At 38.7% G+C, this 23,410-nt stretch overlaps 1 protein-coding gene across 40 annotated transcripts in view; it reads left to right on the top strand.

Annotated features, from left to right (window-relative positions):
* ATRX (ATRX chromatin remodeler) overlaps window positions 1-23,410 on the top strand; it is a 316,685-nt gene that overhangs the window by 77,670 nt on the left and 215,605 nt on the right. For 15 of the 40 annotated variants that reach the window (XM_078363298.1, XM_078363295.1, XM_078363277.1 and 12 more), the window contains 4 exons: window positions 16,016-16,071; window positions 17,020-17,072; window positions 17,957-18,084; window positions 20,678-20,791. In XM_078363298.1, coding sequence (XP_078219424.1) covers window positions 16,048-16,071; window positions 17,020-17,072; window positions 17,957-18,084; window positions 20,678-20,791 — 319 coding nt within the window. In that variant the 5' untranslated portion in view covers window positions 16,016-16,047. Of the gene's footprint in view, window positions 1-13,062; window positions 13,110-13,644; window positions 13,796-16,015; window positions 16,072-17,019; window positions 17,073-17,956; window positions 18,085-20,677; window positions 20,792-23,410 lie in introns of all 40 variants that reach the window. The other 25 variants (XM_078363312.1, XM_078363309.1, XM_078363286.1 and 22 more) reach the window with 7 other exon arrangements.

Here is a 23,410-nt window from a genome sequence, read left to right as displayed (position 1 = left end):
GGATTACAGGCTCGAGCTACCGCGCCCGGCCAGGAATGTTTTATCCTAGCAATTACTCATGTATTAGGAGTTAAATTTTTTTTTTTTTTGACACCGAGTTTCGCTCTTGTTACCCAGGCTGGAGTGCAATGGCACAATTTCGGCTCACCGCAACCTCCGCCTTCTGGGTTCAGGCAATTCTCCTGCCTCAGCCTCCTGAGTAGCTTGGATTACAGGCACGCGCCACCACGCCCAGCTAATTTTTTGTATTTTTAGTAGAGACGGGGTTTCACCATGTTGACCGGGATGGTCTCGATCTCTTGACCTTGTGATTGACCCACCTCGGCCTCCCAAAGTGCTGGGATTACAGGTGTGAACCACCACTCCCGGCCAGGAGTTAAGTTTTTATTTTTATTCTTGAGATGGAGTCTTGCTCTGTTACCCACGCTGGAGTGCAATGGTGTGATCTTGGTTCACTGCAACCTCTGCCTCTTGGGCTCAAGCTATTCTCTTGCCTCAGCCTTCTGAGTAGCTGGGATCGCAGGTGCCTGCCACCACGTTTGGCTAATTTTTGTAATTTTAGTAGAGACTGGGTTTCACCGTGTTAGGTAGGCTGGTCTGGAACTCAAGTGATCTGCCCTCCGTGGCCTCCCAAAGTGGTAGGATAACAGGCATGAGCCACTGCACCCAGCCTAAGAGTTAAATTTTTATGTTGTTTGATAGTATTTCTGAGTAGATTTGGTGTATATATTTTTAAAAATAAAACCACTTAACACCTCCTCTCTACCTCCCTGTCTCTGTATCTCTTTAAAAAGATTTTTTTTTTTGTTTTTAGAGACAAGGTCTTGGTCTGTCACCCAGACTGGAGTATAGTAGTGTGTTCATAACTCACTGCAGCCTCAAACTCCTTGGGCTCAAGCAATCTTCTTACCTCACCCTTTCTAGTAACTGGGATTATAGGTGTGTGCCACCATGCCTGGTTAATTTTGATAAACATTTTTTTTAGAGACATGGTCTTGCTGTGTTGTCCAGACTGGTCTTGAGCTTCCTGGCCTCAAATGATTCTCCTGCCTCAGCCTCCTGAGTAGCTGAAATTAAATTCATTTTGTATCATGTGACAGCATTTTCAGGTTTTCAAGGGTAACTAAAATACGTAGCATACACAGACATACACAGTATGTGCAAGAAAGGTATAAGAGAGGTAGATCATAGTGAAAAGTTCAACCATATGTGTAGTTAGAGTTTTAGAAGGAAGAAAGAGAATTGGTTAAAAGTTCAATTGGAAGAGATATTGGCTGAGCATTTTTTAAAAAGTGATGAAAGGCATCAGGCTACAGATTCAAGAAGTTTGTGAACCCTGAGCAGGATACATATAAAGAAAACTATAGCTAGGCATATCATAACCAAAGTCCTAAAGAACAGAAACCAAGAGAAAAATCTCTTAAGGAGACAAGAGGAAAACATATATTATTTTCAAAGGAATAACTGTAACATTTGAAACTCACTTAACAAGAGAAATGATAGAAGGCAGATGACAATGAAATGATTTCTTTAAAATGTCAAAGAAAAGGACCGGCTTGCATCACTTAACTGTGGGGATATTTTTGAGAAATTAATTCTTGGGTGATTTTGTTGTGCAAACATTATGGAAGGTACTTACATAGTCTACTCCACACCTAGGCTATATGTTATACCCTGTTGCTCTTAGGCTACAAACTTGTGCAGCATGTTGTTGTACTGAATACTATAGGTAATTGGAACACAGTGGTAAGTGTTTGTGCATCTAAACACATGGAAACATAGAAAAGGTACAGTAAAAATACTGTATTATAATCTTATGGGACCACCAGTGTATATGTGGTCAGTCATTGAGTCAAATGTTTGTGCAGTATGTGGTTGTAATTGCCAACATAGAACCATATACCCAGTGAAAACATCCTTCATAAATGAAGGGTGGAATAAAGCCATATCTGGGCAAACACAGTGTGAGAACTTGATGTCAACAGACCTACGCTAGAGTCAATAACTACACTAGAGGAAATTACAGGTTTTCTGAAATGAGAAGGAAAATACTTTGAAATGGCAACACCAAAATACAGGAAGTAATGAATAAGATTGGGAAAGCTAAATAGGTAGGTAAACTAAATAAAGTTATTTAAGCCACAGTCCCTATTTCATCAATTATTCCAATAATGTTCATAGATAAGTTTTCTCCCCTTAAGTTCAGGATCCAGTTCAAGATTTCAGAGTCACGTTTCTTTGGTCTTTTAAAAATTTGACCAGGCATGGTGCTTCACGCCTGTAATCCCAGAACTTTGCGAGGCCGACGCTAGCCAATAACTTGAGGTCAGGAGTTCGAGACAAGCCTGACCAACATGGTGAAGCCCTGTCTTTACTTAAAATACAAAAATTAGCCAGGCGTGGTGGCACAAGCCTGTGATCCCAGCTACTCAGGAGGTTGAGGCAGGAGAATCGCTTGATCCCAGGAGGCGGAGGTTGCAATGAGCTGAGATCGTGCCACTGCACTCCAGCATGGGTGACAGAGCGAGACTCTGTCTCAAAAAAAAAAAAAAAAAATCTGAAGCAGTTTGTCTGCCTTTTGGGACCATGACATTTAAAAAAAAATGTACAGGTGTATTACTTTATCAATTTGTCAAATGGCCTTTGGTGGGATCATCTGTTTAGTTATGATTAGATTCAGGTTATACATTTTTGGCAAGAATACTACATAAAGTGGTGTTCTGTTCTTCTCCGTGTGTCTTCTTACATGGCATGTGTTGTGATTTGTCCCTTTACTGGTGATGTTTACTTAGATTGTTTGGTTATGGTTGTGTTGGTAGATAATCCCAGTATAAATTTAAGATTTATTCCATTGTAACTAATAACTAATTTAATGGGGGCACTTTGAGATAACTAAGGTATTCTTTTTATTATCAAAACTTAACTCCAGGTTTTCTTTTTTGCAAATGACCACCAAGTTAACAGCTTAAAACAACTCAGATTTGTTATTTTACAGTTCTATAGGTTCTGAGATTGGTGGGCCTTGCTGGACCCTTCTCAGGGTATCACAAGATCAACATCAAGATGGTAGCAAGACTAGGTTTCTTTCTGGAGACTGTAGAAAAATCCACCCTAAGCTCATTCAGGTTGTTGGCAGAATTCAGTTCCTTATGAGGGTAGATTGGAGATCCTTCTTTCTCACTCGCTATTGGCCAGGGCCCTCTTTCTCAGCCCTTTTCAGGTGTCCTCATTTCTTCTTACATGATGCCCTCCATCTTCAAAACTGGCAACAGGACTTCAAGCCTCTCTCTTAAGTTGAAGCTCTCTAACTTAACTTTTTATTTGCTAATTCTGTTGCCATTTGTTACCAGCTGAAGAAATTTTTCTGTTTTTAAGGATTTGTGTGATTAGATTAGATCCCCCTCCCACTCATCTCCTCCTGATTATCTCTTGGTTTTAAAATCAACTGTGCCATATTACATAACACAGTTATGGGAGTGATATGTCATCACATTGATAGGTTCTGAGGATTAGCGATGTGGAATCTTGTGGGCCATTCTTAGAAATTCTGTTTATCACAGCATACACACATGATTCTTAGCTGAATGATTTAGTACTTTGTTAGGTTCAAAATGGTGATATTGTAATCTGTCATTCCTTCTGTGTTTTTTAGTTGATATATTATTGTAAGGGAGGGGTTCATGTTCTAACCTATTCATTTATTTGTATTAGTATATACTTATAATTTTTTTTCTTGAATATTCTTTGTTATTATTTATTTTGATGCTCAAATTGTATCAGTTCTGGCTAGTAGGAGCACCATCTGGATGGTTCCTGCTGACCTTTTTACAAGTCCTCATCATTTCTTCAACACATTCTGTCTTTTTGTCCCCTCAAAGTCTTCAAGGCTTACTTTCCATTCTCTGTTCCCCAGCCCTAAATCAGTTATTTTTTGCAGGAGTTTTGATTTTTTTTAGTGTGATACAGTATTTAGAAATCAAGATTAGGGTGTGTGATGTGCTCATTGCCACCAAGATGTCTTTGTTTCCAGGGTCTTTCAACAGAGAAAGCCAGTAATGTTTTACATTTTCATGAGTTGATGCTGATACTTTTAATTTTAATTCAATTCCACAGTATTCATTCTAGACTTCCACTTTTCATATTTTTAACTTCTTTCCTTAACAGAAGGAAACCTGGTTCCTATTATCCCCAAAACTTTAATTTATTTTTATATTTATTTATTTTTATTTTTATTTTTTTTTAAGATGGAGTTTCGCTCTTGTTACCCAGGCTGGAGTGCAATGGCGTGATCTCGGCTCACCGCAACCTCTGCCCCCTGGGTTCAGGCAATTCTCCTGCCTCAGCCTCCTGAGTAGCTGGGATTACAGGCACACGCCACCATGCCCAGCTAATTTTTTGTAATTTTTAGTAGAGACGGGGTTTCACCATGTTGAGCAGGATGGTCTCGATCTCTTGACCTTGTGATCCACCTGCCTCGGCCTCCCAATTTATTTTTATTTTCTTGAGATGGAGCCTCACTCTGTCGCCCAGGCTGGAGTGCAGTGGTACCATCTCAGCTCACTGCATCCTCTGCCTCTTGGGTTCAAGCAGTTCTCTTGCCTCAGCGTCCTAAGTAGCTGGGACTGCAGGTGCGTGCCACCATGCCCAGCTAATCTTTGTATTTTTAGTAGAGACAAGGTTTCGCCATGTTTGCCAGGCTGGTCTGGAACCCCTGACCTCAGGTGATCCACGCACCTCAACCTCCCAAAGTGCTGGGATTACAGGCGTGAGCCACCACGCCTGGCCTATCTCTAATTTATTTGTATTCATTTGTCTAGTCCTCATTGTACCCATAGTTTCAGAATTGTTATCCATACCATCACATGAAAGAAATGTAATTATAGTTCAGTATTTGTTTAAAGTTCTTTTTGTCTTTAGAATGAAGTTAGATTGTTGGAATCTTGCGTTCACTAGTTGAGGAACTCCTTCAGTAGTGGTATCTCCAACTGGATAAACAGATGTCACTTACAAACACCAATTAAATTCTGGGCAGCATACTGAAGGCTAGATATCAACAAAAAGTAGATAAACTGGAGGGGAGTAAACACATGGAAGAAGGAAATTCCAATGGCTGAATTCTCTATTGTTAATCCTTTTTGCGTCAGCCAAGGATCTACTTAGTTCTGTCTGTAGCAGTTAAGACTTGAATAAAAATCTACAGTATTATTGGATGTGAAATCAAGGAAAAAGATTTAGGGAGACCATAGCAGCTATAATGTGAGTAGAGAGATCCCACCTAGAAAAGAGTCACAGAGTGGGAACACCAGATTGCACAAAAACTCTGCCCGTAGCTCTGGTTCAGCTGCCTAAGTGCAACGCAGATTCCAGCTAGGCTGGTTAGGACTAAAAGAACAGAATACAAGCTTTGAGTTGTTTGCTACTACAGGGTGGACAGGGTTTGGAGTTTCATTTCAAGTAAGTTAACTATCTGTGCTGTTTTTTTTGTGGCAGAGTAAGACTGTCACCTAGGCTGGTGTGCAACGTGTGATCTCAACTCACTGCAACCTCTGCTTCCCAGGTTCAAGCGATTCTCCTGCCTCATCCTCCTAGTAACTGGGATTACAGGCACTCACCACCGTGCCCGGCTAAGTTTTGTATTTTTAGTAGTGATGGAGTTTTACCATGCTGGCCAGGCTGGACTTGTACTGTTGACCTCAGGCAATCCGCTCACCTCAGCCTTCCAAAGTGCTGGGATTACAGGCTTGAGCCACTGTGCTCGGCCAACTATCTGTTTTAACAAAAGTGTCAACTCTTTTGAGGAATCTAACAGAATGCAGTGTCTTCCCTGTATTTTTTACAGTGTCCAGTCCGAAATACTAGATAGATGAAGAAAGGAAATGTGACCCATGCTCAAAGGGAAAAGGGATCAATTCGAGACTGACTCACCTGTTGAAATTAGCAACAAGATTATTAAAGCAGTTATTATAGTCATACTTGAGTACAAAAAGGCAAATAGGTTTATTATTTCAGTGCAGAAGTAGAAACTGTAAAAAACCATTTTGAAATTCTAGAACTGAAAAATATAATTTCCGAATAAATTATTAAGTTCAGAATAACAAATCATTGTACTTAACAAGACATACAAGATAGCAGTAGAAGTGTCAGTGAATTTGATGGTTGACTAATAGACCAATAGAACTAGTAGAAAATAGAAAACATTAAAAAGTATACAGAAAAACTTGCTCATCAAATCCTTTCTCCAAGAAACAACTATGAAATGGGATCATTATCAACCCAACACATGTAAAGAATAGGAATGTTTAAGCCATACTCAGGAAGAAAAGAAGTCAATAGGAACTCACTTGGCCTAATGTTTGTAGTTATTTGCATACTAATCTTGCACATACTTTGTGAAATTTTTACCTAAGTAGTTCAGGTTTGTGGGTGCTGTTTTAAGTTCTTTTGTTTTAAAGTTTCAGATTCCATTTATTTATTGCAAGTGTAGAGAAATTCAGGTGACTTCTTGTTTCTTGAGACAGAGTTATATGCTCTTGTTGCCCAGGCTGGAGTGCAGTGGTGCAATCTCAGTTCACTACAATCTCCATCTTCTGGGTTCAAGTGATTCTTGTGCCTCAGAGTCCTGAGTAGCTGGTATTATGGGCGCCTGCCACCACACCCAGCTAATTTTTGCATTTTTAGTATATTCGGGGTTTCACCATGTGGCCAGGCTGGTCTTGAACTCCTGACCTTGGGTTATCTGCCCGCCTTGGTCTCCCAAAGTGCTGAGATTACAGGCTTGAGCCACCATACCCAGTCCGGTTTACTTTTTATGTTGACCTTGTATCCTGTGAACTTGCTGAACTTACTTGTTAGTTCTAAATAGTATTTTTCCCCCCTTATAGTTTCTTTGAGATTTTCTACTTAGACAATTAGGTCACCTGCAAATAGGGATAGTTTTATTTTTTCCTTTTCATCTCTATGCCTTTTAGTTTCTTTTCTTGCTTCATTATGTTAGCTAGGATTTTCTGTATTTTCCAATATTACATTGAAGAAGAATAATGATAGCAGGCATTCTCTTAGTGTTACCAATTTTAGTGGGAAAATATTCGGTCTTTCACAAAGATATATGTTTGCTGTATAGGTTTCTTGTGAATGCTCTTTGTCAAGTTGAGGAAGTTCCCCTCTATTCCTAGTTTACTGAGAATTTTTTTAAACTTAAATTTCTACTTGTAATTATAAATTCACATGCAGTTGTAACAACTAATATAGAGAGAGCTCTTAGGTACTTTGGCAATTTCCCCCAATGGTAATTTTATAAAACAAGAATACAGTATCACAACCAGGATATTGACATTGATAAAATCTATTAATCTAATTAAGATTTCTTCAGTTTTACTTGTACTTGTGTGTTTGTGTATGTTGAATTTCTATACTTTTTTTTAAACCTGGGTTGATTCATGTATCTGCCACCACAGTTGAGATATAGAATAGTTCCATCACCACAGGATTCCTCATCTTGGCGTTTTATAATTGCACCCACTTCCTGCCCCTGCCTCTGCTTAACATCTGGCAACCACTAATCTGTCTTCCATTTTGAAAATTTTGTATTTCTGATATGTTAAATAAATGAAGTATAGTAAAACATCTTTTGGGGTTGGAGTGTTTCCACGTGGCATAATTCTGTAGAGATTCATTCAGGTTGTTGTATGTATCAACAGTCCTTTTAATTGCAGGGTAATATTTCATGGTATGGATGTACAGATTGAATATCCTTAACCCCAAAATCAGAAATCTGAAATATTCCAAAATTGGAAACTTTTGAGTGCTGACGTGTCAGTCAAAGGAGAAGCTGTTAAAGCAGTTGGGATTTTCAGATTAGGGATGCTGAATCTCTAATGTGAATAAACCCAGTATAGTGCAAATATGCTAGAATGTGAAGAATTCCCAAATTTGAAACACTTCTGGTCCCATGCATTTTTGGTAAGGGATACTCAACCTGTACCACAGTTTGTTTAACCGTTTACTTGTTAAAGCAAATCTGGGCTGCTTCCTAACTTTTGGTGGTTACAATTAAAGCTGGTGGTGAACATTTATATACAAGTTTTTATATGAATTTATGTTTTCATTTCTTTGGAATAAATGCCAGGAGTGCATTTTGCAGTTCATATGATGGCTACACATTTATTTTTATTAAAGTAATTAATTTAAATTACATTTACGTTTCATTTTATTTTTGGTAGAGACAGAGTCTCACTATGTTGGCTAGGCTGGTTATGAACTCCTGACCTCAGGTAATCCTCCTTCCTTTTCCTCTGGAGGCCCTTGAATTACAGACATGAATCACTGCACCTGGCTTGTATTTTTTTTTAAACTCTATTTGACTCAATTAGTGCTTTTATTTATTCATATTTATTTATTTTAACTTTTATTTTAGGTTCAGGGGTACCTGTGAAGGTTTGTTACATAGGTAAAGTAGCATCACTGGGATTTGTTTTACAGATTATTTCATTATCTAGGTATTAAGCCCAGTACCCAATACTTATGTTTTCTGCTCCTGCATGTTCATTTTTATAAAAGAAACTCCTAAACTGTTTTCCAGAGTGGTTGTACTGTTTTATATTTTTTAGGTGATAAAAATGTTTTAAAATTGACTATGGTGATGGTTGCACTTATGTGTAAATATTAAATTTACTAAAAACCACCAGATTTATACTTTAAATGGGTGAATTGTATGGCATATACATTATATTTTAATAAAGGTGTTCAGTGTTTTATATATCATCCAGGTACAATGGCTGATGCCTGTGATCTAAATATTTTGGGAGGCCACAGTGGGAGGACCACTTGAGGCCGAGTCTGAGGCCCTAGGCAACAGAGTCAGACCCCGTCTCTATAGAACATTAAAAAATTAGCTGGACATGGTGGCATGTGCCTGTAGTCTTAGCTACTCAAGAGGCTGAGGTAGGAGGATCACTTGAGCCCAGGAGTTTGAGACTGCAGTGAGATATAATTACACCATTGCACTCCAGCCTGGGCAACAGCAATATCCTGTTTCTATTGAAAAAGAATTTATTACCCATTAAGTGAATGCAAATTAAAACCACAATGAGATACCATAAATATCAAATGGTTAAAATTTAAAAATAGTATTAACACCAGTGTTGGCAAGGATGTGGAGAAACTGGATCACTCATACATTGCTGTGAAAATATAAAGAAACCTACGTGAACAGATACATCACCAAAAAAGATGTACAGATGCAGCTAAGCACCTGAAAGTAGGCTCGGCTGGGTGCATTAGCTCATACCTGTAATCCCAGCACTTTGGGAGGCAGAGGTGGGCGGATCAAGAGGTCAGGAGTTCAAGACCAGCCTGGCCAACATGGTGAAACCCCGTCTCTACTAAAAATACAAAAATTAGCCAGGCATGGCTACTCAGTGCCATGCCTGAGTATACGCCATCTGGGGAGGCTGCTGCCGTCACAATGACTGTAGCAGGGAGACATGGCCGGGATTGCATCATCTATGGAATCAGTGGGAGCCGGGGACAAGCAGGAGCCTCACCCCTTCCAAGTTGGGGTGGGGCCTCCCTGAGTCCTGCTGCAGCTGCCCAAGCCATGGCTGTAGACCTGGGCATCCCTGTGCTCTTGGACAGGTGGGAGCCCCACCCTCCCAGGCACAACTGCTGCTGCCTAAACTGTGGCTGCAGTCCCAGGTTTCTCAATCCATGGACCAGGCAGGAGACCCACCCTCCTGGATGCAGCTGCAGTTGCCCAAACTGCGGCTACAGACCTGGACCTTCTGCTCCATGGTGCAGGCAGGAACTCCGTGTGCAGCTGCAACCACCCAAACCATGGCGGTGGATCTGGTCCTCCTGCTTTATGGAGAAGGCTGGAGTTCTGCCCTCCTGGGCACAGCTATAGCTGCCCAAACTGTGGCTGTAGACCTGGGCCTCCTGCTTTACAGAGCAGGCAGGAGCTGTGCCCCACTGGGTGCAGCTGCAGCCACCCAAACCATGGCTGCAGACCCAGGCACTTCTGCACTCTTGGAGCCTGGGAAGGTCCCCCATGCCCTTGCAGGCTCGGAAGTGCCTGCTCTTGCTGCCCGGTGCTCTTGGCACCTGCTCTGATCTCGGAGCAAAGTTGGGGCTGAGCCTGGGTGCTTTTGCAGCCTTTTGGGGTGTGCACATGCTCTGGGCACTGCTAATATGCCAGCCTCCTGCTGCCTTGGCTCCCCTCCAGACTTTGGGCACTAACACACACAGGGAAGCCAAGGCAGGGCTGAGGGCAGCTCAGCTCTGGCCTGTAGGCACACCCTCACATCTACAGCCTGGGCACCATGAATGACAGCAGGACGCAGGCAGGTTCCTGAGTGGAAAGTTGTGGGTCTCTGCTGAGGCCCCACCTTCAGGCCAGGGAAAGTGAAGGCTGGGGGTTGGGCTGCCAGTCTCATGGATCAGAGTGGGAACTTGTGGTGCCTTTTCTGGGCCCGCCCATGGACCAATTGGTGCGCACATCCTCTCCACTGAGGCCCATAAAAGCCCCAGGCTCAGCCAGAACTGAGCAGATGTTAAGAAGACCAGCTGCAGGAGGAGCAACCCACTCTAGGGCCTCCTCTTTGTTGAGAGCTGCAGAGACAATGGTATAACCTTCTTGCAGAGAGGTACCACCCATTCTAGGACCTGCTCATTACGGAGAGCTGCAGAGATGGAGAGATGATGGGGAGATGATGGGATGACATGCCTGCAAAGAGGAGCCATCCACTCTCAGGCTTCCTCTCTCCTGCAAGCTATACAGACGATGGGATGACCCGCTGCTGAGAGGAGCTACCCTCTCTGCTAATAGCTGAACACTTGTTGTAGTGACTTGCCTAGCAGAGAGGAACCTTCTCTGCTAGGAGCTGAACACTTATTGGAATACCCTGACCGTGGAAAGGAGCTGCCCCCTTCTGGTTTCCTTTGAGCTTTTCTATTGCTTAATAAAGCCTCTCTTTATCTTGCTCACTCTCCACTTGTCTGTGTACCTCATTCTTCTTGGTTGCAGGACAAGAACTTGCGACCTGCCAAATGAGGCTGAAAGAGCTGTAACACAAACAGGGTTGAGACATGCCCCTTGCTAACCTTGTTGCAGGTGAAGAGAAGGAAAGAAGAGCTGTAGCCCTTTGAGGAGCCCAGACCTGGGAGCTCCCTGAGCCAGGGCTGTGACTCCCTCTTTGGGGCACTGTGGTTCCTGTTGTCTCCAAACAGTTCTGCGTGTCACCATGTTCCCGGGTGCCAGCTGTGGATACTGCTTGTGGTGCTCCTGGTCCAGCTGCAGCTTCACAGAGAGCCAGCACCTATGCTGGCACCTGGAGCTGCATACCCTACTGCCGCCTCTAGCATATTTGATTGCGCAGTGGCCAGACTCCATGCTTGCTTACATACTTCTTGCTGCTTCATGCAGTCTCCCTTGGCCAGCATGGGATACAGGCCAGTAGCATGAGCCAAGCATAGCCAGCCAGGACAAATGGGTGGAATGAGCCCAGCAGGTCCGAGCAAAACTCTGGCACAGATGCCACTGGTCACAGATGTTTCTGGCCAGAAAGGTAACACCCTAAAGATTCTGTAACACTGGCATCATAAGAATGATAAGTCTTGGGCTGGGTGCGGTGGCTCACACCTATAATCCCAGCACTTTGGGAGGCCGAGGTGGGTGGATCACAAGGTCAAGAGATCAAGACCATCCTGGTCAACATGGTGAAACCCCGTCTCTACTAAAAATACAAAAAATTAGCTGGGCATGGTGGTGCGTGACTGTAATCCCAGCTACTCAGGAGGCTGAGGCAGGAGAATTGTCTGAACCCAGGAGGCAGAGGTTGTGGTGAGCCGAAATTGCGCCATTGCACTCCAGCCTGGGTAACAAGAGGGAAACTCTGTCTCAAAAAAATAAAAAAAACAACAACAAAAAGATATAAGTCTTGAAGCGTGGCCTGGTGACTGACTGAATTGTATGCTTTAAATGGGTAAATTGTATGATATGTAAATTGTATCTCAATAAGGATATTTAATGTTTTATCACTGGCCAGGCACGATGACTCATGCCTGTAATTCCAGCACTTTGGGAGGCTAAGGTGGGAGGATTACTTGAGGCCTAGAATTTGAGACCAGCCTGGGCAACGTAACCAGACCCCATCTCTACAAAACATTTAAAAATTAGCCAAGTGTGGTGACGTGGGCCTGTAGTGTCAGCTAATCAGGATACTGAGGCAGGAGGATCACTTGAGCTCAGGAGTTTGAGGCTGCAGTGGGCTATAATTGCACCAGTGCACTCCAGCCAGGACAATAGAGTGACACCCTGTCTCTAATAAAAGTCTTCTAATTCATGAACATGTGGTAGTTTTCCATTGATTTGGATCTTTAATTTCTTTCAATAGTATTTTACAATTTTCAGTGTGTTTTATACCTATTTTTTTAAGCTTATTTCCTTCTATTTCTGTTATAATGAAATTCTTAATTTGGTTTTGAGATTATTCATTGCAAATGTATAGAATACAATTGAGTTTTGTTTATTGTTCTTGTATCCTTCAGTCTTCCTGAACTCATTTTATTCCAATAGTTTTTTGTTACCTTCTCCCCTGTCCCCCTCCCTCTCCCCCTCTCCCCCTTTTTTTTTTCCTGATAGTCTTGCTCAGTTCCCTAGGTTAGAGTGCCGTGGTGCAATCTCAGTTCACCGCAACCTGAACCGCAAGCCTCCTGGGCTCAAGCACTTCTCATGCCTCAGCCTCCCGAGTAGCTGGGATTATAGGTACCCGCCACCATAACTAGCTAATTTTTGTGATTTTAATAGAGATGGGGTTTCGCCATGTTGGCCAGACTGGTCCCGAACTCCTGACCTCTGGTGATCTGTCTGCCTCAGCCTCCTTAAGTGCTGGGATTACAGGCGTCAGCCACCATGCCCGACCCTCTAATAGGCATAGTTTTATACCTTCCTTTTAAATCTTGATACCTTTTATTTTTTTTTACATGCATGCTCTGAATAGAATCTATAGTGCAAAGTTCAATAGAAATGACCAGAGCTGATTTCCTTGTCTTGTTCTTGATTTTAAGGTGGAAAGCATTCAGTCTGTCACCATTAAGTATGATGTTACCTACCTGTGAGTTTTTGTTGATTTTTAAATTTTGTTTCTTCCTTAATTTAGTAGAAAAGACATTTTAAAAGAGCTGTTTTTGGTTCATAGCAAAATTGAGCAAAAAGTACAGTGAGTTCCCATATGCCCCTGCTTCCACACATGCGTAGCATCTCCCACTATCAGCATTTCATAACAGTTGTACATTTGTTATATAACGTTGATGTGCCTACATTGGCATGTCATTATTACCCCAAATGTATAGTTTACATTAAGGTATACTCTTGGTGTTATATATTTTAAAGATTTTTGACAAATATGTAATGACCTAGATTCACCATTGTAGTATCATACAGAATACCGTAAAAATCCCCTGTGCTGTGCCTGTTTCTTAATCTCATTCTCCCCTGTGACCACTGGCAGCCACTGATCCTTTTACTTTCTCCATAGTTTTGCCTTTTTCAGATTGTCATAGTTGTAATCATATGTATGTATGTAGCCTTTCCAAACTGGCTTCTTTCACATAGTAATCTGCATTTGTTTCCTCCATGTCTCTTTGTAGCTTGATAGCTCATTTCCTTCTAGTGCTGAATAATATTCCGTTGTCTGGGTGTACCACAGTTTTTTTATACATTCATCTTCTGAAGGACATCTTGGTTGCTTCCAAGTTTTGGCAGTTATGAATAAAGCTGCTTATAAAGATGTTTATATAAGTAAGTGAAAATGTTTACATAAAATAAAGAGGTTTATGAACATCTCCATACAGGTTTTTTTTGTGGATGTATGTTTTCAGTTTCTTTGGATAAATACCACGGCGTGTACTCGGGCATGGCACTGAGTAGCCATACCTGGCTAATTTTTATATTTTTAGTAGGGATGAGGTTTCACCATGTTGGCCAGGCTGGTCTTGAACTCCTGACCTCTTGATCCACCCACCTCTGCCTCCCAAAGTGCTGGGATTACAGGTATGAGTTACTGCACCCAGCTGAGCCTATTTTCAGGTGCTTATCTGCATCTGTACATCTTTTTTGGTGAGGTGTCTGTTCACGTAGGTTTCTTTTTTCCTTGTTTTAAAATCATGTTGTTTTATTATTGTTGAGTTTTAAGCACTCTTTGTATAGTTTGGATAATTGTCTTTTATCAGATGTGTAGTGTGTGAAGATTTTCTCCCAGTCTCTAGCCTGTCTTCTGATTTGAAGTTTTCTAATATTTTGTAGACTTTTGCATCTATGTTCATAAGTGATACTGTCTTGTAGTTTTCTCTATTTGTGATGTCTTTTTTATACCAGGGCAATACTGGTTTCATAAAATGAGTTGGGAAATGTTGCCTCCTTTTCTGTTTTTTAGAAGAGTTTGTGAAGAATTGGAATTAGTCCTTTTTTAAATGTTTGTTACAATTCAGTGGTGAGACCATTTGGGCTTTTCCTTTATGGGTATTTTTTTTAGTTGCTAATTTAATCTCATCAGTTGTTACAGATCTATTCATACTTGTTTCTTCTTGAGTCAGTTTTAGTAGTTTGTGTTTTCGAATTTGTTCATTTCAAATAAGTTAATTAATTTTTTGGCACACAGTTGTTCATAGTATTTCTTTATAATCCTTTTATTTCAGTAAGGTTGGTAGTAATATCCTCTTTTTCATTTCAGATTATAGTAGCCTGAGTTGTCTTGTTTCTTTTTTTTCTTGGTCAGTCTAGCCTAAAGTTTGTTCATCATTTCTCCTCCTGCAAGTAAGTTGTCACACAGTCCCTAGCAGATTCCAACTTTCATGGCCACCTTCCTACTTGTTCATCTTTTTAAAGAATTAGTTTTTGGCCAGATGCCTGTGACTCATGCCTGTAATCTCAGCACTTTGGGAGGCCACGGTGGGCAGACCACTTGAACCCACGAGTTAGAGACCAGCCTGGGCAACATAATGAAACCCCATCTCTACAACAAATTAGCTGGATGTGGTGGTGCATGCCTGTATTCTCAGCTACCTGGAGGCTGAGAGGGGAGGATCACCTGAGCCCAGGAGGTTGAGGCTAAAGTGAACCATAACAGTACCTCTGTCCGCTAGTATGGACAATGGAGTGAAACCTTATCTTTGTTTGTTTGTTTGTTTGTTTTTTGAGACAGAGTTTCGCTCTTGTTACCCAGGCTGGAGTGCAATGGCGTGATCTCGGCTCACTGCAACCTCCGCCTCCTGGGATCAGGCAATTCTCCTGCCTCAGCCTCCTGAGTAGCTGGGGTTACAGGCACGCGCCACCATGCTCAGCTAATTTTTTGTATTTTTAGTAGAGACGGGGTTTCACCATATTGACCAGGATAGTCTCGATCTCTTGACTTCGTGATCCACCCGCCTCGGTCTCCCAAAGTGCTGGGATTACAGGCTTGAGCCACCGCGCCCGGCCCAAAACCTTCTCTTAAAAAAAAAAAAAAAGAAAGAAAGGAAATGAAAAGAAACTACTGTTTGGTTTCATTGATTTTTTTTTTCTATTGTTTTTCTATTTCCTATTTCATTAGTTTCATGAATTTCTGCCCTAATCTTTATTATTTCCTTCTCCTTGCTTTTGGTTTAGTTTGCTCTTATTTTCTCAGTTTATGGTGAAATGAAATATACTTTATTGATAGCATTTTTTTAATTTTTAGTATAATATTGTAAATTTTCTTTTACTGGGAAATGTCTTGCAGTACTTAAACTACAACAGGAAATGTTTTTATACCAAAGTAATCTCTATCTATATACAGATTTAATGCTTTATAGGGAGGGGTTAATGTATAAAAGGAGAGTGATTCTAGTGAAAGAATTCTTCTAGGAATATTTTAATGTGAGTGCTATGTTAACAATACTGCCAGACTTCGTAGTGTGAAAATGGGTTTATGGATTCATAGGTATTGATGTTCTGTTTGATGATATATTGAAGAGATAAATAATCTTATTTCTTCTTTTTTAGATAAAATCAGTGGTTCTGGAAGTAACTCTGATATGATGGAAAACAGCAAGGAAGAGGTAATGATAATTAGTATTTTAAAGATATTTGTTCTTATTAACCAACTAAAGCATATGTCTTTAGATTGCTCCTAGACACATGTGTGTGTCTAAGGATACTGATACTCAGTTGTCATTATGATACTTCAGTTTGGTTGTTTTCCAGTTTGAGAAGATGTTCATTGTTTCTGTCACTGTTGTGGTTTACTTCAGCAGTTTACCTAAAGTCAGACAACTGAAGACTTCCAAGAGATGGATATTTAACTGTCTTTATATTGTCCCAGGGGTGTTTGAGGTGGACATTATGGGCATGAACTCCATGGTTATGAAATCTCTCAAAACTTGGTATCCAGAGTCTACTAAACATTATTGTAGCAACTCATAACAAGGTCCTTTGCCTGATACACGGGTCTACAACTATGGTTTTGGGAATTTTTTCACCTACTGTAAAAAAATTGAATCCAGTAAAATATATTGATTATATTGGCAAAATGAGGGTAAGTTTAGTATCCCAAAGCAAGTTGAAGAAGTTACTTCATGCCATATGTTAACATAGAGAAGAATGAAACATGTTTAGATCTTTAAAACTCCCTACCTCTGTTGAGATCTGATTATTTCTACATCCTTGCTTTGTCTTTGTTGACTGGGGCCATGATCATCATGCAGCAGTGTATCCCCCCGCAGCATGCCACAGCAACCATGTAAAAAAACAGAAATTTAATCTTCAGCCAAGGAAACCTGGAAGTAAATGAGAATTAGTTTTTATTTTTATTTTTATTTTTTTGCATCTGTGTTGCTTATGAGGTTAGGGAATTAGTTTTTGAAGTTTCTTTTAGAAAAATATTCAAGGCACATAAATAGCATCTCATTATATCACTGTATTGAATTTCTTGCTATAGGGAAATAGTTAATTGTAGGGATGCTGTTTTGAGAGTTTTACTCACTTTTACATTTATGTCTCACATCTAGGGAACTAGCTCTTCAGAAAAATCCAGGTCTTCGGGATCGTCACGATCAAAGAGGTTGGTTGATGTTAAAGGAACAAAAAGTTATTTTCTTTTTCACGTTATTTTCTGTTTCTAAAACTATATTTTTCTGAACTTATGTCAAGCACTATTCTGAGTTAACCATTCTATACAAATATACATATTTAAAAATGATTAGCATAATATAATGAATCCCTTTGTATCTATCACCTGGTTTCAACAATTATTAATTTATTCCAACTTTGAATTTTAAAGGAGTTTTTAGGATTTCTTATATATTAGTGGTCCTTGTAATATGCAGTTTACTTCATTAGACATATATATGTCATTGAAAAAGGAGAAAATAATTGTTGAATGCCTGATGAGGCAATGGGTTTTTTAGGGTTATATGAAATTGTCTAGGATGGGGAGTTAGATAGTCATCACAGTTGTAAGTTATAAGGAGAACAAAGAGTGGTTAAAAAAACACTTTTTTTGTGGTAAATTGTCAAGTCATACATAAATACAGAAACTACTTTCTAACAGTAATATAGTGCCCAATATACTGTGCAGTTTAATTCTTACTAGGAGTTTGTAGCTTAGTCTATTGGACTTTCATTGTTTCTAACCAGTCGGAATGTCTCTTAAAAACCAAGCTTGCTTGTTGTTAATTTAATCTGTAAAGTAGTGATTCTTAAAGAAGAGTGTCCTCCAAGATCTCTCTGATAGCTTTTTCAGAATGTATATGCCTTGGTGCTACTCTAGACCTACTGAATTATAATATTCAGTGATAGGGTATAGACATAAATGCTTTCTAGGTGATTCTGATGTGCATCCTGGTTGAGACCCACTGCTCAATCCCAACATGTTATTTATGTTCTTTGGGTATTGTTCCAGTTGTCAGAAACAATTATAATTCTATGAACTGAATTCTTTCTTAGGAAACCTTCAATTGTAACAAAGTATGTAGAATCAGATGATGAAAAACCTTTGGATGATGAAACTGTAAATGAAGATGCATCTAATGAAAATTCAGAAAATGATATTACTATGCAAAGCTTGCCAAAAGGTAATGTGTGTTCATTTTTCATATGAAGTTAAGTTGAAATGAATTTTTAAATATAGTTTTTATACAGTTGGAACTTGATTATTGTTATCTAGGTACAAAAGACCAAACATGGTATTTTCCTAGTGGTTGTCTGGAAAAATGTATTTGTGTGCCAGTGATAATGTATGTTATTGAAGTTAAAATTTTGGAATATTCAGTTAGTTTTGAAAAGAATGAAATTAATTTTTTTTCCTCTGAGTTTTAGAAAAGGGGCTTTAGTTTCCAAATTATACTTCAATGTGTAAGCAGGTTTAAAAATTTAATATGTTAGGTTTTGGTTCAGTAAACGTTAATGTGCTTGCTTTATACAAAAATCTAATGACTGTTTTTGAAAACTTAAACAGAAATCATTTACAGTCTAGTCTTACTGCATTCTTAAATTCCCTAGCACTAAAAGTTGAATTTAACTATTTAGGTGTATTTCTTACTGTTATCTCTTTTAAAAAACTTTGTCACATACCTCTCATCGGTTAAAGTTCTAACCATAAAATCTTGTTAATAAGATTGGGGAAAAAAGCCAAATGAGTATCTTGGACTCTTCATAACTCACGTCTGAGAGCAATATGATTGGATAATGAGAATGACAGGGGACATGGTTCAAAGAGTCAAATTTTAGATTTTTTTTTCTTGGTTAAATAATATGTTTTAGTCTCTTGGCACATTTTTCAAATTCATTCTCATAGATGTTTTATAGTGGTGCTTATTAAACCTTGTTCCCTATCTATGTTTTTATGACACATTTTCAAATTATGGTAGTTTAAAAAATATGATAGGTAGAAGGTATGGAACTTTCTTTGACTAGGATAAATTAGGACTTAGAAAAGGTGATAAACGAAATGAGGAAGGGAAATTAATGGAAGAAGAGAGATAAGGGCCTACCATTTGCTAGCTTTGCAAATCATGTATGACAATGTTGTATAATGGTTTTGGTGGCCAAGGGCAGAAACAACTAACATGGGAGTCTAACTCCCATTAGGCAGTGATTTACTTTGGATTTTTACATTCTCAGTGGTTGTTACTGGGAGTGTTTATTATGTAAGAACTAGGATTTCAAACCTTTGTTTTAATGGTACTGTGGAAGAAGGTTAGAATATGATGTTACTAATCTGAACTATACCTAATTCTGACAGACCAAAACAAAAACAGACCCATTTCATGAGGTTAAATTTGGGTGTTTATATTATTGTTGTAATATTTATTGAGTATGTATAGGTACCAGGCTCTTACAGCATTAACTCCTTTAATCCTCAAAAGAACACTAAGTTCATTATAATTTTGCTTGAATAGCTAAAGGAACAAATTTAGAACCCAAGTAACTTTTTCAGCTTTAAATTAGGAAGCTAAGATTTCATCCCAAGTCGGCTTGATTCCAAAGCTAGTGAGTGCTCCTTCACTCTGCTGCTTTGCTTACAATTCTCCCTAGAAGAATCTCTAGGAAGAATTAAGTTATTTTTTTGTTGTTAATTTAAAATCTTTAGTTCTTTTCAAGTGCTGGGGCTTCTCTGAAAGTATATACATGCAATGATTGCTGTGAATAATTTTTTTGGTGGGGATTATTTAATTTTACTACAATCTGTAAAATCTCAACCATTTGTATCCTCTACCCCCACCCTTTCAGAGATTCAGAAACTCATTTACTAACTAGATGCGATAGCTTGTCAAAATGTGTTGAATAACGTGTTTCAGAGAAAGCCCCTGGCAACTACCTGCTTTTTCTTCCTTAATTATTGCCAATGATAGTCAATTACTAAGCCCAGCAATGTAGGTAAACATTCAGACCTAAACCCTTTTTACTGTGCCTGTCTTATTTGCTCTTGAGAGAACTAATCAAAAATTGACAACCTCTCTCCTCAGTTCACATGTTTTATAGTTAAGGAAGGACATTCTTTCTAAAATATTTCCGTAGGCATCAACAAACGATCTCATTCTACAATTTATTGTTAGGGTACTTCAGCTTAAATATCTTAACCTGTTAAAACTCTTTAAGGACTTTACAGAGTAGTGAAGCTTCGACATACCAGTTGGGAGATGCTGCAGAATAGATACAGGAGTAGTAGAATGAACTTCATTTCCCCACCAGTACCCCTCCCTTGCAATATAAAATAACCCTTAAAAATCTTCCTGAGTTTATGATTTGGATTATGAGAATAGGATGTCTTTTAAAAAATTTTCCCTCTGAACTACACGTTTTATAGATTCTTTATGGAACTTAGGGTAGCTGTTCATATTCATAATAGCTTTTATTATAGGCGCTACAAAAATTCAGAACTGGGTTGAGGCTTTCTATTTGATTCACACATTTCTTTTGTAATCACTTCATAATACCTCCCTTTCCTGTTTTTATGAACTATATTTCAACAAATAAACTGATTGTTGACACCTGGCCCTTTTACTATTTCCGTTTTATTTACTTTTGTGAGGTCCTTATACCAATATCTAAAGCTTGAAAGAAACAAACTATGTACCAGCAATGTTGGCTTTATCTGAACTGAAGTCTTGTACTTCACTTGCACATTTAATATGTGTAATGGTTTTTTAAATGAAATCATTCTAGGTACAGTGATTGTACAGCCAGAGCCAGTGCTGAATGAAGACAAAGATGATTTTAAAGGGCCTGAATTTAGAAGCAGAAGTAAAATGAAAACTGAAAATCTCAAAAAACGCGGAGGTAAATACAAGTGAAAATGAAACATGAATTTAAATTGCTGTTTATGACCATATTGGAAAATCTGATGTGCTTACTAAAAATACCTCCACTTTTCTGCCTTTTGTTTATTAAAAGCACTACTTAAAAATAACTTCTGTTTCTCTCTGAGCTCTGAAGCAGAAAAGGTTAAACACCATTTATGAAAATACCTTTGCCTTCAGTGGCTATTAACTCAAGAAGCTTAGCATTTCCTCTTCCACATATTCTATAATACATATATGCCAGAATGCCATGTGTCCCCCCCAAACTTAAAAGAATTTTAGATTCATGCAAAATCTTGTCGGTGGCCTATAGGTAACTTTATATATATTTAGAGTTGCATAGAGTGACATACGTCTTCATTAGTATTAGTTGGGGTGCTTATTAGAAATGCAAGTTCCTTGTCTCCACTCCTCACAAATTCGAATTTCTGTTGATGAGGTCAAGAATGTACCCCAGTTTGTTCCTATGTACACTGAAGTTTCAGATCCATTAATCTAAGAATAGGAACGTGGAGATAAGTAGGAAGGAGAAGGAAGCTAGAGCTGTTAACCGTCCCTCTGTCTGCCTGAGGCACTTCTCCCTTTATCTCTCTATCCTCTCTTAAACACACAAACAGTGGGGAGTGGTGGCTCATACCTGTAACACTAGCAGTTTAGGAGGCCAAGGCAGGAGAATTATTTGGGTCCTGAGTTTGAGACCAGCTTGGCGAATATGATGAGACCCCATGTCTACAAAAAATAAAAATATTAGCTGGGCATGGTAGCGCATGCCTGTAGTCCTAACTTCTCTGGAGGCTGAGGTGGGAGGATCACTTGAGCCCAGGTGATTGAGGCTGCAATGAGCCGTGATTGCACCACTCTACTGCAGCCTGGATGACAGAGTGAGACTCTGTCTCAAAAAAGTTAATACACACACACGCACACAGAGTAATATTGGCTAACCATCTATAAAAAGTTTGTATCAGAAGGATTCATTTAGAAATGTGTAATAATGGACTATGTGTCTCATTTGTTTGTGTGCGATTTTTAAATAGTGCCTATATATATTTTGGGACGGCTTAATAGAGCCAGAATTTGTAACTATAAAAGGAATGAATCTCCAAATGATAGAACATGACACTACATTTCTAAGTAGACATGTAATGAAAGCATATCCATTTAATATTGATTAGATTATATGATTGTGAAATTATAGTGAAGTTCTTATATTGGTGAAATTTTGTGTGAATTTTTATTTTAATGCTATGATTATCTTGCTGGAACCAGTAAAATACATCTATACTTAGAAATATTATATATATTTATTTTCAGATTAAATATTTTATGAGGTTGTTGGCAAAAATAAAGGAAATATCGTTTAGTCTTTTGTCCACCAAGGGTTAGTCAGCTCCTTTTGAGCATAAGGAATCTTTCTGAGAATCTAGTTCACAGTAGGGAAACTGCCATTGCAGCAACAGAGCTTATTAAAACTAAGGTAGTAGTCTTAAAATTTAAGAGAATCACAAATTAGAAAGTGATGGTAAAGATTAGTGGTAAGAGTTTCTTTCCTCTGATCATAGATTCTCTAGAGAAGACAAATAACTAAGTTTTCTGTATTGTGTACAGTTAGTATACACAGTGTCCAAATGGTTTCTTTTTGGAAATGGAATCTGGAGCAGTCAGTGTCTGAAATTTGGATAAGGGCTGAAAGAATAAAAGAACCGCTGTTGTTGACGAGGATATTCCTAGTGCCACTTTAGTATGCTGCTGGCATTTGGTCTCAGCTGATAAGTTTCAGGAACATTTTATTGAATGTTCTCTGTAGGAATGTTTTGTTATCATGCTTAAGGGAATACATACATTTACAGCCATCAGTAGCACTTAAATCTTTGATGTCTATCTTCGTCTTAATGATTTGTTACTTTTTTAATCTGTCAGAAATCACACAGGAAATTTAATACTAGGTTTACTTTCTATACATACATATATATATATAGACAGATAGATAAACTGGTGATCTGAAATGAAATACTGAATTGCTGTAGTTAATATTTAAACTTTCTAAAAAAAGGTAGTTCCAAAATTGAAGCCTAACTTAGGAAACTGTCAATAATGTAAACTTTATATATAAAGTCTTATATTGATTTGAAACAATATTATAACACAAAGATACAGCTAAAGTGACCGTTTCAGGAGCTGCTGTTTTTAAAAACTTTTTAGTGTCACACCTTATTTTGACATTCTTTTCCCAGTTTAATTGTTAGAAAGTATATTTTACACCTAACTTTTTCATATGACACAAGAATTTTGTTCTCTCTTTAAAACCATTAAAACATATTGAGCTCAGAAATGAAAATGCCTCTTTTCCATTTGTACCCTTGTTACAATTTTAAATATATTTCATAACTAAAAATAAAAAATTTAAACATGTATACAGCAACAAGTACATAAAGTAACATTTCAACATTTTACCATATTTGCTTCAGATCTCACTTAAATAAAATATTGGTTCAGTCCTACTCTCATCCATTTCCCCTTCTTCCCACCCCACAGGTAATGATTATCTTGAAGTTTTATGCATGTGCATGTGTGTGTATGTTTTTCTATGTTTTTTATATAT

Source organism: Callithrix jacchus, chromosome X, assembly GCF_049354715.1.
Source record: "Callithrix jacchus isolate 240 chromosome X, calJac240_pri, whole genome shotgun sequence".
Taxonomy (NCBI): domain Eukaryota; kingdom Metazoa; phylum Chordata; class Mammalia; order Primates; family Cebidae; genus Callithrix; species Callithrix jacchus.
This window is presented reverse-complemented; position numbering and strand designations above follow the sequence as displayed.